The following is a 20,613-nucleotide window of genomic DNA, read 5'->3' as shown; positions in this document are numbered from 1 at the left end:
GCCGAATTCTTTTAAAGTTTCAAGAATGTTGGTAGCTATGTTCCTGTTTTGCATTCGAAAAAGCGTAAAAAAACTTCCTTTATATTACTGTTCAAGTCAACATAACGTATGACAATAGAAAGTTGTTCTAGCGTTGCACAGTCTGAAGCCTCATCTGCCATAATAGAAAAGTACTTACTTTTTTTAATATCATTTATTAATATCTCTTCAATCGCATTTCCACACTCAATTAACTCGTTCTGAATGGTCTTCGAAATATATGTAGAATTTTTTGGGGCAGAGAGAAGATGCTCCTTTAGAATTGAATCACCTGCATCAACTCTAAAATTTAGAAGCTCAATAAAATTACCCAGCCCTGAAATTTTTGAAGATTCTCCAATTTCTCCTTGATATTTTCTATCATCTCTATGACCTCGTAGAGACATATCATTTCGACCCAAAAAGATTATAGTCTTGACAATTGATGCAAGCTTTTTTTTGTTTTCTTCTATACACTGCTTCCTAGAAAAATCTAGAGAAACTTCAATAGGAAAAGTGTTATTTTTAACTCTAGATAAAAGCATATTATAACAATGCATGGACTTGATGTGCAATCCGTCAACAGTTTTCTCATGATCATTGAAAACTTTTATAGCATTACGCCAGGTATTAAATGGTTCTTTGAATAATTTACATAATGCATATTTGTTTGGTAAGCTTGCACCAAAAAGAGTACACGGAAGACAATATGCTCCATCTTTAATTTTAGAATAACAAAGCCAAGAAAAATCACTTAACCATTTTAGCAAGAATTTTCTTTTTCTGCTTTTACCTGTTAGGGGAAATTGGAAACATTTATCAGGAATCCAGACATTATTAATTAGAGATAACAGTTTGCTATCATTTGATCCTGATTTTAAATTTTCAACCTGTAGATGATATGAAGAAACATCATTGTTTGAATAAGATGCTACCTGATTTATAGTTAATAAACTAACATCAACAACCATGTTTTCATTAAGTGGAATATTTAAGTCAAGAGTGTTTTTATCACTGTTGTTGGCGTCTTTTGAGATAATCAATTCAGTTTTAACTGTTTTATTACAATCTCCAGACTTATCTAAATCTAAAGAGTTCTTAGAAACAGTAGGAAAAACTAATTTAGACTGGATTGCTTTTTGTATTTTATTATTTGTAGGTGGAAAACTAGACTTAGACATTTTTATTTTTTTGATATCAAGTAAACTTGCATCACTCAAAACAACAGCTGGTCGTTTTTTTGAAAGATCTTTAATCAGTGGTACAAAATGATTTGGATTAAAACATAAAACACTTTTGTTTTTTATTTTATCTAAATTGCACTACAGAATGTTTATCGGACAACTTCATTTTTGGATACGAGGCTTTACAACTGTATTAAAAAAACAATGATACTTTTTAAAACCAATTTCAGGATAGATAGATTCAATAGGTTGCTTTATAACACTAGATAATGCTATTAGGCAAATGAAAGATGAAAATGTTTTATCAAAGCAATTTAAATATGCTTCTTTTAAAAGAAGTTCAGAAATCATATTATCATTAATCGTTGAAAAACTGTCAGAGCATTTAAATGAAACAGCGATAAAAAATAAATTAGCAAGCTGAGAATATTCAAAGCTATGTTGATTAAAATAACTCAAAAAATAATCATACCTTGTGTAAAAATATATGTTTTCGAATAACTCAATTGATGTCAGTAACCTTAGAATTTTTGAAGTATGCTTACTGTCATTTAAAAGCAAAGAGACTGAGCTATAAAGACAATTTCCATCTTCAGTAGATCTGAGAAAAATAGTAAAATATACTGAAATGTAATAATAGGTATAAAATACTAAAATTTAATATAATATTATTAATAATATTGATAAAAAAAAAGATAAAGATTTAGTTTAACTAAAAGTTTTTTTTTCATAAAGAATTATAAGGTGACCATTTTTTTTACAATGAAAAGGAGGAAAAAAAATTTAAGATAAAAAAATTTAATTAAAAATAAAATATAGGGCTACACGAACGATGCAAGCGCATTATGAATAAATAAAATTAACCCTGGACAGACACAGTGGGGTCTTGAAAATATTTTATTTTTGTATTTTGACAAAAAAATACAATTATTTATGATACTGTTTTGTATTTGCTATCTTAAATACAATATTTACAGCTTATGAAAATGATTGGGTAAAAAAAAGTTCGACGCGACATCTTTGAATTCAGAGATTAACAGATTAGTTTTAAAATATCGAAAAGGAGGACAGAAAGGAGGACACTTATTGAGGGAGGACAGAATCTACAAAAGGAGGACTGTCCTCCCTAAAGGAGGACGGTTGGTCACTTTAAGAATTAGAGTATATACTCTAACTCTTTAAGAAATAAAATAAATCTATCATAGCCTAAAACTTTCTGTATGTTAGATGATCTAACATCCAACAACAACTTTTTTTGTTGTAACTAATTATTAAATCCTTTTAGATTTATACAGATTTATACTCATTGTAATTTGTTTCAAAATGAATTATTTATTAACCAAACAAATGACTTATGACATAGGTCATTTGTTTGGTTAATAAATAATTCATTTTGAAACAAATTACAATCGTGGTAATGTGTTTCAAAGATTTATACAGATTTATTAATATTATACAAGATTTATACAGATTTATACTCATTGTAAAAATGAGTATAAATCTGTATAAATCTGGTAAAAGGATTTAACAATTAATGAAACAACAACAAAAGTTTTAATCTATTTGATTATAATCTATATTGATTTAATTTTGTTAGATGTTAGATGATCTAACATCCAGAATTTTAGGTCCATATTATGATATTATTTTCATTAAATAAAAAACTTAAAAAACTCAAAACAAACAAAACAATACCTTAATGATTTATAACCAAGATTTCTTTTAATTAAGGGTACAAAATTCATCATATCTGTATTAACTTGGTTGGAATCCGGTATTCTTGGCTGCATTAAATTAATCTCTGAGAGCTCTTTAATGAGTCTATTTTTGTAATTTAATACATTAGGCCTATGCTTTGTTTCTATTGCACAAGCAACTAATTCTTCAGTTAAATATGAATTCATATTTTATTATATTTAAAATATTAAATAACTAAAGCCACGTTATCTTTGTTTCTGCAGAAGAAATAAGGAAAACGAATTAATGGTAATCTCACGGTAGCGAACAAAAAACCTTAATATGTAATCATATATTTAACAGAGTATCTTTCCAAATCGGACACGTTAAAACCAACTATGTGGCCAAGTTTTATTTTCACGGTTGAAAGATCGATATTTTAATATTTATTTGACAGCTTTTAATAATAGAATAATACCTCGGTAACGTATAATAGGGACCGTTGTGGCCACAGCAGGAATCTCTATAGCCAAATTCCGTAAATTACGGCAGACGGAAATAAATTTTTAGTGCCAATTCTTCAACAAAACAACTAAAAACTAACTTGGCTACCGTTAAATTTAATCACTATGGCCATAAACTGTTAAGGGTTATACACGTAAAGTACGTCACGCAGAGTTTAAATAATGGTTTAACAAATAAGTAGCTCTCGTTCGCAGAGTTTTGAAAGTAAAATCATTTGCGCAAAGTTTCAAATTTTAACTTTAGCGTGACGTAATTTATTTTAAACTATTTAGACGAAAAAATATTTTGCACGTCTTTATAATATTTTCCTTAATATATTGCTAAAATATTTCTATATCTTATACCAAAAATTTTGAAAGACATTTAATTGATACTAAATAAATTTTCTAAGAAATTCTGACTTTAAACTATGTGGCCATGGCCACAATGGCCACCCCTTGGATCCGCGCCTGTATGTATATATAAATATATAAATAAATATACATATATAATATATACCGTAAAAAGGGGTGACTATGAACAACGGGGTGAAAATGAACATTGATGCCAAATTTACTAAATGGTGAAGAATCACGCACTATATAACTAAATAGTGTGTTTTATGTTATTTTAATTTAGCTATTTTATTCTAAAAACTTCCACTTGTATATATATTTATATATATATATATATATATATATATATATATATATATATATATATATATATATATATATATATATATATATATATATATATATATATATATATATATATATATATATATATATATATATGTATATATATATATATATTTATATATATTTTTATATATTTATATATATATTTATATATATATATATATATATATATATATATATATATATATGTATATATATATATATATATATATATATATATATATATATATATATATATATATACTATAAAAGTGCCTACTGTTGTTTAGGGAAATGGCTACCCGGTTAAAGCGATGGAGACGGAATAATGTTTTGGTTAATGAGCTTCTTAGTAGTGACATTGATATTGATTGCTCAGCATCATTAAATGAAGATGTCTGTAGCAGCAGCAATTGTGAGGCTACTGCAATAGTAGATTCTGAATATAATTCAGACTCTATCTTACAGGATGAAATTTAAAACTAAAAAATAAAAAGCTACTCAGATGAAAGCAAATTAAGAGGAAAAAATAAGGGGGAGGGGGGGGAATATTTTGGACTTTTTCCGCAAACAATTTTTCGGATTTTTCAAATTTGACCTGGATGATCTATTATATATATGTATAATTTTTATTGAAATTGACCTATTTCTACCAAAAAAAATCATTGAATTTTTGAAATGTTAAAACCAATGGTTTACAATCAAAGTTCAACATCGCTGGCGGCAAGGGTAAAGAGAAATTTGAAGGCACAAACATTTGTAAGGTTGTTGTTGGTAAGTCATGATTAATGTTATCTGTTATTGAAAAACACAATTTGATGCTTTGGTACTACTTTAATTTCAAGCTCTTGCTGTATTTGTTGCAAATTACTCAGGCAATACCTTTTTTTATAGAGAACGTCATGCTTAGTAAAGCAACTGCTACGGTTGCTAGTCAGAACAGATATCATGAGTTTGTTGAAATATGCACCCGACAGATCCAATGGTGGCGGTCGGTGCGTAAATGACGATTCGAATATGTTAATATAAAATATATATATAAAATGTTAACATTCTATCTATTTTTTATATAAACTCCCTTAAAATAATTTTTTGAACATGAAATACACTACTTTTAGTGCAAAATATTGCTTTTTCATTGTCTTATTTTATTGCATACCAAGTCGAGACAATTTAACATGTTAACAATGACAATTTAACATGGCTGCAGCCTATTGGATATAAGTTATATCCAATAGGCTGTATAATTTTTATCAAATAACCAAAACTTAATGTTGAAATTAGGTTGTTTGAACGTTGTTCTAACGTCTTATCGACAATATATCAACCATATATGGTTGATATATTGTCGATATATTATCGACAATATATCAACCATATATGGTTGATATATTGTCGATAAGACGTTAAAACAACGTAATTTCAACGTTAAACTTTTAATTTTCATTTTATCGAAGTTGAAATATGGATGATATGTAGTCGATAAGACGTTAGAACAACGTTGAAACAACGTTTTCATTGACGTTGTTTCAACGTCGTGGTTTTCAAGGTCGGATTTTGTTTCCAATTCCACCAAATTTCAACGTTGTTTCAACATTGCATTTTGTCGGTTTGCGAAGTTGTTTCAACGTTATTTCAACGTCATTGTGCCCACTGGGTAACAATTCAATAAAAAATACAAACAAATATTTTTAAATACATGTCATCTACATTTATAAAAGAGAAACGATATCAAAAAAACTCTAATATATTACCTATTGAGAAAATAAATTTTTCAGTTTATTTTTGAAAGTAGAAAAATTCTAACTTCGGGAAAAATCAAAAACGATTTGGTCCCTCGAAAAAAGCTTCGCGATGTTCTTCTCGCTTTGTATAATATTCCAATATTTTAATAAACTAGCATAATAATTTTATATAAATTAATATTTTGATAAATGTTATTTTTATGTAAATATAATAATAATAATATATCAATGCTGAAACAGAGATAATGTATCCCTGCAGAACCTATCACTAGGTTATTGCAGCCGTTACTATAAACATAACCATACCAACAAAGCCGTTTCTTTAGTAGGGCAACCACGAAACACCAAACAAGCATTTAATTGTTAACGTTGCTGGCTACAATAGCATTGTGAATGTAAACGTCAGTAATCATATCTGGACGATAAAATAGCCCTAAATGAGTTTAATGATATTACATTAGTATCTTCAGTTTTTAGGGTGTTCCACAATTTCGCAGCTTTGTTTGTAAAAAAATTAAATCTTGCTAGACAATTTTTTATTAGTTCAATATTCAATTTATGCTTTTAAATTATTTTATAAAGATATAAAAATTTTTGTTTTGTTTTTGCACCATAATCTTATTTAATTTTATCTTTTTGCATAACTGATTAAAATCTTTGTTTCTATGGAAATAAATAAAACAATTCCAATAATGCTTAAAAATTTGTTGTTAAAAATCACTAAATGCATTAAAAGACTTTGAAATTGTTATAAAAACTATAAAACTTAATAATTTTAACTGTACTTTTTAAGAATTTCATATACCATTGGTAGTACAAAATTTGTTTTAATGTTTCTGACCCTCTGGTGGTAAAGATAAAATACATGAAAAATGTATTTTATTTATACTTATTTCTAAAATTTCTCGATGAAAACATGAACGTATTCTTTTAAAACAAAAAACTATTATCTTTTTAAACTTAGCAACATGATTTTGTTGTTGGTACAACTTGGTTCGTTAAAAACCTGATTACAAGTTTTTAAACGAACAAAGCTTACTTTAATATTTACTTCTTCTATTTAAAATTTATATTTATTATTTTATTTTAACAAAGACTTCTTTCTTTTTTTTCACCTTAATTAAGTGACATAGAAATTAAGATATCTTAAACATTCTGAAAAAAATACTCTGTTTCGTAATACTGTTCCGAATTATTGATAATAAATTACGTTTTTAATTAAACGCGATTTTTATATAAAATACAGATATTTTTCTATAATGTTAAAAACAGTTTATTCCGACAATACTATACAATCATCACACCATAAATTTCTGAAAAAGACTTTTTTTATGAAAAATTTTGTTCCAAAATACTGTTGCGGTTTGTTAAAAATGAATTATAAGCCTTTAAAATGTTTGAATGTAAAAACATTTCATCCTTTTTAGTGGAAAAAAGAAAATAGTAACAGTTTTTTAAATGTTCATAATCTGTAATAAATTTAATAGTGGTTAAAACCATGCTCAATAGATGACTTGTTTTTAACAAAAACAATAGTTTAATAATAATAGAACAACACGACTTATTGTCTGTAACAAATATAGTCAGGTGTTTATTTTGTGGCGTTTTAATTAAATTTTTAACTGCAGTAAAAATATATTTTAAATTTATAAACAGTTAACAAAATTTATGTTACTTTAAAAATTTTCAACTAAGTTTTTGCAAAATGAATAAAGGAGATACACATGAACTTACAAGCGAGCAACGTAGAGTGATTTACAATGAGTTATTATCCCAAAGCATTAATGGAAAACTAAAAAAAGGCCTAATATAAATACTGCTGAAAAATTTAACCTTTGCACTAAAACAATCAGTAACCTTTGGCATCGTGGACAAGAAAGTTTGGCATCAAACGTGTGCTATAAAAAGAAGGGAAGATGTGGACGAAAAAAGAAAAATTATCAACTGAAAGGAAGAACCATTAAAATCCCTTTGAACAAGTGTAAAACCATTCGATCATTGGCATGATCTTTAAATATTCCAACATTAATCCTTTATCGTCGACTTAAGACTGGTGATCTGAGAGTGTGCACGTCAAATGTGAAACCTTTTTTAACAGATCAAAATAGGAAGCATTGCATTGAATTTATTCTTTCTCACTTACAATTTTTTGCAAATGGTACAACTCAGTTTGTAAATATGTTTAACATATTTACAAACTGAGTTGTACCATTTGCAAAAAATTGTAAGTGAGAAAGATGTAGATGAAAAATGGTTCTTTTTGACAAAGGAATCAGGACGGTATTACTTAGAGATTGATGAACCTGAACCCCATTGATATGTAAAATCAAAGAATTTTATTATAAAAATTATGTTCCTGAGACTTAGGTTTGACCAACATACAAATGAATGGTTTGATGGGAAGATTGGCATTTGGCCATTTTTAAAGAAAGAGCCGGGGAAGAGAATCAGTAAAAACCGAAGTAAGGGAACACAACAGCTTTTCAAGATGTAATTAAGAACTTGAAAGTTGTAATTAAGAAAAGAAAGATGTAATTGAGAAATACAACATGTAATTTAGAAGTCGCAAAATGTAATTAATAAACACAACATGTAATTAGGAAATTTTAAAATGTAATTGAGATTACAAAATTATATTATATTAAATATATATATATATATATATATATATATATATATATATATATATATATATATATATATATATATTTATATATATATATATATATATATATATATACACGATAAATTGTACTGTAAAATTCTAGTGCGGGTTGCGTTTTATTTTAGTGTGGTTGTTTCACTATGTATGAGCTTTAAGTGCAAAATAATATACTTTCATTAAAACTTTATTCACTAACACATAATTATACAAGAACATTTCATTAAACTTTTTCATTCGTTCTTCTCGCGATGCATACGTCTAACACCACGATCTCTGAGTTATGTAGTGAAGCGGTACACAGTGGGCCGGATATTAGACTTAGGGTGGACAAAATTATTTTGATAATTTTTTTTTACTAAAGTCTTTTAAATGTCTAAATAAACACATTATAATAAAAAATATTCGCTTTTACTATAAATTTTAGTTAAATTATTGAATATACTGAAAATAATAGAAAAAACTTTAAAAAACGCGGGTTTGTAATTTTTTATATTTGAGTTCTCATAAAATGCTTATGAGGTTTTAATTATATTTTATGATGAAATATAAATTCTATAGATTAATTATGGTAGTAATTAGTAAAATTCTAGTCTAAAGAATTATATTTTTTAATTTTTAAATCTATTACCCCCAAATTCTGAATAACATTATTTTAAGTTTTTTTATACTATATAGAAAAAAGGCTACTTGTAGGAAAAAGAAAACAAAGCTTGTACTAATTTATATATTACAAATCATTCAATTACGGAGCTGATTCTTTCAACAACTCTAGAACTTCACTGGGAAATTTATGCAAACTTTGATTGTTATTTAACTTTAGTTTTCTAAGAGATGTTATAACGGGATCACTGGATACAAGAAGCCTATTAATCAAATCTTGCTTTGTATCTTTTCTTGAAGTCTTTCTGCTAAAATGTTCCCAAAAGTTCTTGAAGTCTTTATTTCGCGCCTCAAGGGCATCTTCAGACATTATTCCGATTGGTAGAAATTGTCTTTCTATTATAGCATGACCATGAACCAAAATTTTGTGGACAGATTGTGACATATAGTACCATGAATAATTGGATATATAAAGTTTTAGAGCGGTTATGCAAAAAACTTTAAACTTTATAGTATCTATTTCATATCCTGATGACAAAGTGACTAAAATAATATAAAAATAATATATAAGAGTTTCATCAACTTTTAATATCTCGGCGGTTAATTTATAGTTGGCAAAAGCTCTGCGGGAAGTATTTCCGTCGTTACTAGTACCTTAAAAATTAGAAAATTATATCTTATATTTAATATATTATATGGATATATAATATATATTTTAATACAAAATTTGACTTACCCGAACCTCCACTTTTCGGAAAATCCACAACCAATCCTAATTGGTTCATAAAATCGGTCTGAATTCGGCACTTTACTTGCTCTACCGCTAATTTATCAGCTACGGCTCTAGCCTGCCATTTTCTGGTTTCCTTTTTATATCCAACATGAAGTATTAGTTCAAAAAAGTTTATCCAAGCGTGTAAACTAGATAAACCATATTTAAACTCTAAATTATTGGTGTCTAAATTCATAACTTTCTCCATGTTATTCATGTTTTTTGGAGATAAACCACAAACTGGACAACACTGTGTCGAGTTTGTCATAGTTGATAAAATTGTTTGAATTTTACCATCTACCATGGTCAGCTCAATAAAACATTTTACAGCTAATTATTTCCCAGCAAAAGTAATGTTAATAACATCACAGTTCTCAATTTTGGAATCAATAGTTTTTTTTTCTTCTTCCACAACATTCTTAGCTTCCTTTTGAAAAGAAAATCTAACGGGTCGACAATATGCAGTTGATGACGGCTTTTCGTTTCTCCACACTACTTCGTTTTTATTATTATAAAATCCGCTGAGTTCTAACCCTTTGGGCACGGGACTAAAAATAGACGTCTTTTGAGCGTTCAAAAGACGTCCACAACGTTTAAAAGACGTTCAAAAGACGTCTTTTTTACGTCCTGTGCCCACTGGGAATGGTACTATGCAAGTCATAAATAAGCACTCTTCATTTTTTAGATTTCGTTCAATGTTTTCATTATGGCTAACCTGCTTGTAAACGCTTTGCCCTGTAGCACCACCAAACCCAGCATCTAAATGTCAGTTTAGTTAGTTCTTCTAACATTGTTATTAGCACAGGAGCTTGTACGTCACACAGTCTTTCAAGAGTGTGCATAAGAAGGTCTTTTAGCAGTATGTTTACGGCATACTTATCTACATAAACGTTTTTGGGATAACATTTAGATTTTGAAAACGTATATCATTATATAAAGGATAAATGTGGCAGCCTTTTTCTTCTGCGCCATTTCGTAAAAGCTGGTATGTTGATTTTGATAAACCACCATCAACAACCAATGCTAGACCTTCATCCGGTGTGTACTTCATAAGATTTTTAACTGGTTTTTCATCTGAAATTTTCGGCAATTTTTTTAGCAGTCTCATACTTAAACTCATTTCTAAATTTTAATTTTGTTGCATGAAGTAATTCAGAGCCAGATAAACTGTTAATAACATTGTTAAGCTTTCTCTTTTTTGTTTTGTTGCATGAGTTTTTAAAAGAGCAACAAGATCTTCCAAAGTCATTAACTGTAGAATTTAGCGTAATGTACGTAAACTGAAAATCTTGAGCTAACCATTTTTCATTGCTTTTTTCAAAGTAATTTGCATCATTATTTGGAGCTATCCACTTTTTACGATATACTTTTATAAAGTTTTTACACTCACAATCGTTTAGTGTAATATCTACTGAAGATAGGAGAGTTAATACTGATGAAAAAAATGATTTATCATTAGGAAGTAGTTTGTTTTGTCTTATAAGTGTGTGAATCTCACCAATTTTCATATTATAACTAAAGTAAAAAACAAAAAAAGTATTATTCAAACAGTACAATGTGCATTGAATTGTATTGGAGAAAAATAACATCTGTTATTGTTTGGTTGAATAAAAAACATGACGTTTCAAATAAGTATTTCGATTTCAAGCGAATAATACGATTTGAAACTTGTATTTTTAAAGTATCAAATAAACTCAAAATGGGAAATAATGGGCGATGTATACAGTTCTAATAGGTTATAGACATGTAGCATTTACTAGCTCAAGCACTCGATATAGGTTCTCGTAGGTTCCCTAACTTATCTGACACTTTTTGTACGAAATAAAAGTATTAAATGTTATAAACTTACCTTGTTATAATAAAGCCAGTTTACAAATGTTTTATACAATGATTTTTTCTATTTATTTTTTTCATAAAGCTATACAATTTAATAGTTAAAATAAATAAACTAATTGCGCATACACGTATTTTTTTTAAAGTTACTGTTAACAAAAGATATACACAAAAATAAAAAAAACTCGCGCTTTTTTAAAAAAATAAATAAAATTATTATACATGGAACCGCAATTGATTTTTGTGGTTTTGAAAGATACTATTAAACTCAAACAAATGTTTTAATTAGTCAGTAGAGTATTGCGATTATGTTTTATAATATGATTTTTGAAATAATAAACTTTCATTTTTGAGGTTTTGTCCACCACCTGGCCCACTGTGCGGTGATGGCTTCGTTAACATCTTTGTCTGTAGCAGTTTTGCAACGCCTTCAAACAGCAACTAAAAATAGTTTATTATTATTTATTATTTAGTTGATACAAAGAAAAAGCTCATTTATTAAGTGTAAATTTTATTAATTAAAATAATGTATGAAGTTTAAAAAATGATGAAACTCTAATGTAAAAGCTACTTTACTTATTTGCAATAAACTTTACAAATCAGTAGAATATTTGTTTGACTGTTTCCTAGAGAAACAACAACTCATCTGTCATCGAAAACAACTCATCAGTCATGAAGACATTCAAAATGTTTTGGACTATGTCCGATATGTATTTTCCACCTGCTGTTGCTATCCAGTTAATCTAAATACAGAAAGCTAAACTCTTTATAATAGTTGAGTTACATTTAAGCTGTATTATAAATCAAAAGTAATAAGACAATACTAAAAACACAAAACTATATAAGTACATACATGCATACATACATCCATCCATACATACATACATACATACATACATACATACATACATACATACATACATACATACATACATACATACATACATACATACATACATACATACATACATACATACATACATACATACATACATACATACATACATAAATACATACATAAATACATACATACATACATACATACATAAATACATACATACATAAATACATACATACATACATACATACATACATACATACATACATACATACATACATACATACATACATACATACATACATACCTACATACATAGTTACATACTTACATACATACATACATACATACATACATACATACATACATACATACATACATACATACATACACACAGACATACATACATACATACATACATACATACATACATACATACATACATACATACATACATACATACATACATACATACATACATACATACATACATACATACATACATACATACATACATACATACATACATACATACATACATACATACATACATACTTGCATACATACATACATACATACATACATACATACATACATACATACATACATACATACATACATACATACATACATACATACATACATACATACATACATACATACATACATACATACATACATACATACATACATACATACATACATGCATATATATAATTACTAATAAATCAAAATATATAATTTATTTGTAACTATTTATATAATAAATACTATATAATATTTATAATTTAATTTTTAAAATTTTTCTTTAAATTTTCAATTGAATTTCAATGAAAGATAACGGAAGTTTTACTTAAAAGTTACAACAACATTTTGTTAACATTTTATTATCATTTGATTAAAACTTACAAACAGTGAGGTCGTTTCATCACCCTGAAATTACACATCCTGACATTGCAACAAAATGACATCTAACTCTTTTACGTTACTCACTTTCTAAAATTAACTTTCTTCAGTATGATCAATTAGCATACGTTCTATAAGATGCTTTATCTCTTTTCTTGTAGAAGTTACAGATTTTACTAAACCTAATCAAATACAAATAATTCTAAGTATTAAAAAGGGAGATAAACTAATATATGTATTTGAACAGATTTCTCACCTTTAAGTAGGTTTTTAATGGAGGTCAATCTGTATTCAATCCCAGTGGGTACGGTACATTTCTAAAACGTTTTTAAAACGTTTTTTAGACGTTTTTATAAAGTTTAAACCTAATAAAAACGTTTAAAGAACGTTTTAAAAACGTACTGTGCCCACTGGGATTGACTGTGTGATTGGTTTGAGGGTGTGAGTAGAATTTTTGGTGTAAACAATGTGAAGGGGTTGTTTAAAAACAAAAAACAACAAAAACACACAAAAATTGAGAAAACATATATCTCTTTCAAAACATTCAAGTCATTTTTCAAATTTTTATTTCTAATATTAATATTAACATATTTTAACTTGAATTATTTTTATCAATCAGCATGTTTAATATTTATAGCATGGCGTGGTATTGATAAAAATGGTTGGCACCTAGGCAATGATGTCAAAAATAGTTTTGTGTTATAAAAATACAGTAAAACTTTTATTTCAAGAAATGTAATTCTTGAAAGGGAAGAGGTGGCAAAGCACCAAAAAAATCTAAATTAATAAATAATGTACAACAAAAAACCTACTTAACTAAAAAAACATTGAAAAAAAAAGTCTGGGAGGGGGAATATGGCCCCTCGACCATCCTTCACAATAGCCCATAATACAAGTTTTCAAATAATTTTATATTTTCAGAAAAAAATCAATTTTATTGAAAATATTGGATTTTTTTTCTCGTCAAAGTTAATAATAAACTCAAATCAGAATAGTATTTCGGAACTAAAAATAACGTGAAATCGGAACAGTATTTCGGAACGGAGGGAGTATGATAATGATTTTATGAATAACTTAAAAAAAAATTGCAATTATAACTTTTGTATTTTTTTGATTAAAGTTTATTACAAAAACGACGCCTTTTAAATACGTGTAAAGGTCCCGTTAATTAACATGAAGTACACGTATCTTCAGCTGAGTCATCGCTTGACGAAATTTCATTTAAACCAAAAATAATATTATCAGCATCAACTATCTTTGAAGTTTGCTCCTTGTCTGGAAGTTTGTTATCTCAAACATAAAAAGTGCTAGATCCGCTCCTGATACACACACACATACACACACACACACACACACACACACACACACACACACACACACACACACACACACACACACACATATATATATATATATGTATATATATATATATATATATATATATATATATATATATATATATATATATATATATATATATATATATATATATATACTTTTGAAATATACACAATCATATAAATATACACAGTTATAAAATACAAACAGATAAGAGCACAAATTAGATACCGATGCTCTAAATATCATTGTAATCTTTTTATAAAACCTTTATTCTTAAAAATGTTACTATTTTTAGAAATTTGATAAATATAGATAAAAAAGATTTGGTTACATATATTGTTAGATATAAAGATTTTGTTAGATTTTACGATCCTTGGTTACCTATATCAAGATTAAATAAGATGCGTTGGTGCATTTATATTTAAATATTTGCCACCTAATTAAAAAAAGTTATTTTAAAATTTCTCGTATTATTAGAAACTTAAACAAGTTTACTAATTTCACCATATATTTTTTTTTCCTTATAGTTATTTAGGTGTTCCAAGACAGTGGCAAACTGGCTAAACATATTTAAGCAGCCAAACATAATAAAGGGACCCTCTCAACAAAAGTATATTGCTAAGTTGGCTCGTTCCGCAACTTTTTAAAAAATAAGCCATTACATGAAGGCTGAAATTACAAACTAATCAGTTTATACTTAATTAAAAAGTACAGAGTGATGTCCAAAGTATAACAATAACTATTCTGTAAGCAGTTTGCTCCATTCAGAGGACGAAGATGCATATCTTTGAAAAATTGTATCACACTCAATTCTATCAAAAAAATCTTTCTTGACAGACATCAGCATATACGACTCCAAGTAATTATTTGACAGAATTTTGCAGTCTTTTCATGATTAACTTTAACTTTGAAAAAAATCTTTCACATTTAACTTGTGTTACGGAAATAGTACAGATAATCTTATAAATATGATACAAATAGTACAGATAATTTTATAAATGTGATACAAATTGTTATACGTTGTGTCATTAAGTCTATATTTAGTAGTCCCACATTTCCAATATTCGCAGGTAAAGGCTGTATAATGGTTTCAAGTTTCAGATATGGCAAGAGCAATGTCTTAGCTTCATAATGCGTATTTGCATCTTTTTTAGAAAATTTGTAGGGAGGTACAGGCAGTTAAAATGATATCAAGTTTCAAATTTGGCATGAAATAAAATTGACAAAGACTGTTGAAGATGGTTCAGCAAATCTTTGAAATACCGCCGTTGCAGCATTTGATTTACCCAACCACTTTGTTTTGCCAATCAATATCAGTTTTTTCATAGTCATTTTAATTTCATTGTCCGTTAGAAATAGTGTTTCAACAAATTTAATTTATGTTGCTATTTGCATACATCACACTTTTATAAACGTTGCAATATTTTGCAAAAGGTTAAAAAATAAAATTTGAGAACATGACCATAACATATATTTGGGCACCCGAAATTTTTTCTTAAAAACACACAAGTGTAAAAAAAAAAAGTGCTCATATTACCCAGACCACTTGGTAATATGAGCACTTTAAATCAGCTCAAAAAAATAACGTTAGTTAAGTAAAAAATACCAACCCGACAATTACAACTAATTTGTAGAATATAATGATTCGTTATTAGGGATCGTCCATAAAGTACGTACGCTCTGAGGGGAAGAGGGGGTTTGCAAATGCCGTATATGTGATGGGAGGGCAGTGGGCCAATTATAAAAGAAAGGAGACACTATATTTAAAGAAATATTATAAAATTTTAACCCACTTTTTACGAAAGCAAAAACTTTTTTTTTTCAAAAAAAAAGTAGTTTTATTGTTTAAAAAGCTTTAAACAATAAGTAAAGTTATGTTTAAACTACAAGTTTTTTGAATTTAAATTACAGAAAGATATTTAGTTTCGTTAAAATATCAAAATTTTTACTATGTTTTGTTTTTATTTAAAAAGCAATTTAAATCATTGCAAATTTAGGACTTTAAACTTAGTAATTTCAATGAAAAATTCTGGGTAATTTGATCATGGTCATCTTACACAAAAATGGTATCTTTAAATAAAGTCAAAATTAAATGTTTCTATGCATTGTTTTTCAAACGAAAATGGAACAGATTTCTAGCTAACAAATTTTTACTTATGAAAAATTAAATTTCATTATTTTAGCATCTTTTAAATTATTTTTATTTTTTTATTTTTTTAGGCGGTCCCAGAAGTCCTTACGGTCTTATCGCGGAGCACCGCAGGAGAGCATTTAACTAGAGGTTTGATTTGTCTAAGGCATTTGATACTGTCAATCATCAAATTCTTTTAAAACAACTAATATCATATGGTATTAAAGATAAAACCCTATTATGGTTTGAAAGTTATCTTACTAACCGTAAACAGTTTGTTTACAATAAAGATTCTATATCTCATCTATTAATGAGTATAACATGTGGTGTTCCACAAGGATCCATACTTGATCCACTTATTTTTTTAATATACATAAATGATCTTCATAAATCATCAAACTTAACAACAATAAATTTTGCAGATGACACTAACTTGTTTTTGTCTCATAAAGATATTAATATGCTTTTTACTAATATGACAAATGAATTAAAAAAAGTATCTGTTTGGTTTAAACAAAATAGATTGTCTCTAAATATAGAAAAAACTAAATGGACACTTTTTTATCCACCTTCAAAAAAACAGAAACTGCCTCATATCATGCCAGACCTTTTAATTGATAATATAATAATAAAAAGAGAAAAAGTTACTAAGTTTCTTGGAGTATATATTGATGAGAATCTATCTTGGAGAAATCATATTGATAATACCTCCAATAAAATCGCTAAATGCATCGGAATTCTCTATAAAGCAAGAAATATTTTATGTAAACACCAGTTAACACAATTATATTATTCATTTATACATTGTCATATAAACTACGCGAATATTATATGGGGAAGCACTCATAGAACAAAACTAAAATCTCTTTACCTTCATCAGAAACACGCAGCTCACGCAATAAATTTTAAAAATCGGTTTTTTCATACGAAACAACTTTTTAAAGAAATTAATATTTTAAATGTATATCAACAAAATGTCTTTAACATTTTATGTTTCATGTTTAAATGTAGAGAAAATTTGTTGCCAAACGTATTACAAAATCTTTATTGTATGAAACCTAAAAACAAATATAATCTTCGAATTAATAACAATCTTACTGCCCCTTTTTGCCATAAAAGCAAAGACCAGTTTTTTGTTTCTTATCGAGGTCCTTATCTCTGGAACAAAATAGTCTTACCAAATTTTGATTTTTCTACCCAACTGACTTTTGCTTCGTTCAAACAAAAACTTAAAAGAATTATATTTTTAATTGAAAATATTTTGATTCATTTTTAATTGTTTTTTTGTTTTGTTTGTTTGTTTGTTCGTTGTTGTTCTATTTTGTATATTTTATTTATTTTTTAATCTTGGCTTTTTAAAATTTTATCTTGGTTTTTACATGTTTTTGCATAAAGTTGTATTATTATTATTATTTCACGTAAGACATTGTATTTTTATCAAAAATTAACCATATATTGTAAAGGGCTTCATGACAAGATCCACATGATCTTCTAGAAGTCCTGTCGTTACTAATGTAAAAATTGTAAAATATAATTGGTTATTGTAATGTTTTTAAACGGAAAAATATTAAAGAAAAAAAAAAAAAAAATTCACGCCTCCTTCCTCACCAATGTCGCTGATTGGGCTAGAGGCGGCGTCGAAATAGGGACCTCTGGGTTCTGAGCCAGAACTCTAACCACTGCGCCACGGCTGCTCAAAATTTCGCGCCACAGATTTATTAATGCGTGATGATAATATTTTAACAATCAAAAAGTTTAATAGTATTTTAGTTAGATGAGTGCCACTAGTTGCATCGTGTGCATCCTGTGGATGATATTAATGCCTGGCAATTCCTAACTACGCTACTGTATCAGGTCTAATTTCCAACTCAAACACAAAACTGTTCAAAACCAAAATTAAAGAAAAACTTAGGCAGCAAAAGTCAAAAGCCTAAAATGTTTACTTTTATTTCCGGAAGTTCATTCGAATCGGAAAACCAGGAAGCTTACGCTTCATTACCATTAGTGCATATATGGCCAGAGCCGACTTCGAACCACATAATGTCCAGATCTGAAACCAGAACTCTAACCACTACACCATGGATGCTATAAACTTTTTGTACAAAGTTCTTATTTTGAAGACTTTTCCATATCATTGGTCTTTGATATTTTTATACTGTACTCTTCAGACTTTGTTAGTATCCGGGGGTAGTTTACAAGTGAGTGTTCATTAGATCTTAACGAATAGTTATTGTTTAGATGTTTTTTTCAATTGTTTTTCAAAATTAGTTGGTTAAGATCATTAAAATGATTATAGATAAAGATCATGTGTTGAAATATATTTATTTCATGTACATTCATCATTTTCATTTCCCTCATTATCGACTTTGAATGATCAAGTTTATTTTTTACATATATAATTCTGCTCGAGTGTTTTTGTATGCTTATTATTTTTTTGTGTTTAGAGGGTTGTGTTCTAGCCTGAGCGATATAAGTTAATGTAGCAATAAATTAACGTAACGTATAATAACTTTTGACTTTCAAAGTTTTTGTATAGTCTAAACTCAGTACATCATGCCAATTGTTTAGCTTATTTTTATCCAACTTTATAATTCTTATTTTTTTTATTTTTATTTAAACATAATTATTTCACGAATATTATTCATAAATAATATTTTTTGAATTAATAATTACTTTCTTACAAATATAAAAATTGATCAACAGTGAAATAGTGTTATATATAAATAGCACATAAACAACGTTCTGGTAAAATTTTTTATAAAAAAGTATGTTTAGTAATAACGCGATTCAAATCATTATTTTCAAAAATCTCATTAACTTATTAAATCTTTAACAAAACACCCAATTTTCTCCAGGCATTATGAATTGAAACAAAATTATGACGATTCAACAAAACTACGACATGTACAGGATGAGGGCATAAAATCAAATTTTTATTTTTACCAAATTTTATAAAATCACGATCCTTTATTCGTTTCCGGACTCTTTAGATCTAGTGACTAGAATTAAATCAACTTGCGACATTGGATCGCCCCATTAAGCTTTGACGCATTATATTAAAGCGCGGTTGATGCAACGGATATTTAAAATGTAAAATAAATAAGTACAATTAACGCATGCGTATTTGGTGGAATTTGACCTCTAATTCAAAGCAAATCTGAGAACACGCACTGAAAATTCCTGTCGTACTGTTGCTGTTTCTCAATAAAATGTTCGAGATAACTTAGATCAAAACGGTTTACATTAAAATACCAGCGCATTAATTTCCTATTGTTTTTTTTTGCTGTTTTTTGTTGTTTTGCTTTTTTGTTTTTTTAAAAAAGCACTGTCATAAACCAAAAATGAACTAATAACATATTAATAAAAGTTTAATTTTTGCAACATTCGTAATAAAAAAGCGAAAATGTTGTATGAAGAAGGTCGCCAGAAGGCAATCTACGCCAAAACAATTTTTTTATGATGACCTCTGGTCATAAAAAATTTTTGGAGCACATTTTACTTTATGTTTTCAAGACATTTTAGTTGTACATTTTATAATTACTTTTTTTTTTTTTTCAGTTTACTATAAATTGTTTTTATAATATTAATTTTTTTTTAAACCTTAAGCTTTTTTTCCTATTAGTAATAGTGTTACAATTTAGATTCTTATTATAGTTTTGCAAAGCGTATATATGTTAATTTATTCAAAATTATGACTTATAATACATATACTTACTCAT

The 20,613-nt window shown here is 27.4% G+C and overlaps 2 protein-coding genes across 2 annotated transcripts; both read right to left on the bottom strand.

Moving 5' to 3' along the window:
• Positions 1-35: 35 nt before the first annotated feature.
• On the bottom strand, positions 36-1,199 carry LOC136078712 (uncharacterized). Its single transcript, XM_065794501.1, has one exon. It carries the CDS (start codon positions 1,197-1,199, stop codon positions 36-38), a length of 1,164 nt encoding a protein of 387 aa, XP_065650573.1.
• A 7,929-nt stretch (positions 1,200-9,128) lies between these two features.
• On the bottom strand, positions 9,129-10,337 carry LOC136077747 (uncharacterized). The gene is made up of 2 exons (XM_065791940.1): positions 9,810-10,337; positions 9,129-9,727 (listed from the first exon to the last, which is right to left on the bottom strand). The coding sequence occupies exons 1-2, from the start codon at positions 10,147-10,149 to the stop codon at positions 9,216-9,218; spliced, it is 852 nt and encodes a 283-aa protein (XP_065648012.1). The 5' UTR covers positions 10,150-10,337; the 3' UTR covers positions 9,129-9,215.
• Positions 10,338-20,613: the final 10,276 nt, after the last annotated feature.

The sequence above is a fragment of the Hydra vulgaris genome, chromosome 03 (assembly GCF_038396675.1).
Source record: "Hydra vulgaris chromosome 03, alternate assembly HydraT2T_AEP".
Lineage (NCBI taxonomy): Eukaryota > Metazoa > Cnidaria > Hydrozoa > Anthoathecata > Hydridae > Hydra > Hydra vulgaris.
Note: the sequence above shows the minus strand (reverse complement) of the source record. Positions and strands in the feature narration are given on the sequence as shown.

What these genes read in the sequence shown, in the direction of transcription:
- LOC136078712 (XM_065794501.1), bottom strand. Translation starts at nt 1,199, where the DNA reads ATGTCTAAGTCTAGTTTTCCACCTACAAATAATAAAATACAAAAAGCA.
- LOC136077747 (XM_065791940.1), bottom strand. Translation starts at nt 10,149, where the DNA reads ATGGTAGATGGTAAAATTCAAACAATTTTATCAACTATGACAAACTCG. An exon ending in TCCGAAAAGTGGAGGTTCGG is followed by an intron (nt 9,728 to 9,809) that starts GTAAGTCAAATT and finishes CTAATTTTTAAG; the next exon opens with GTACTAGTAACGACGGAAAT.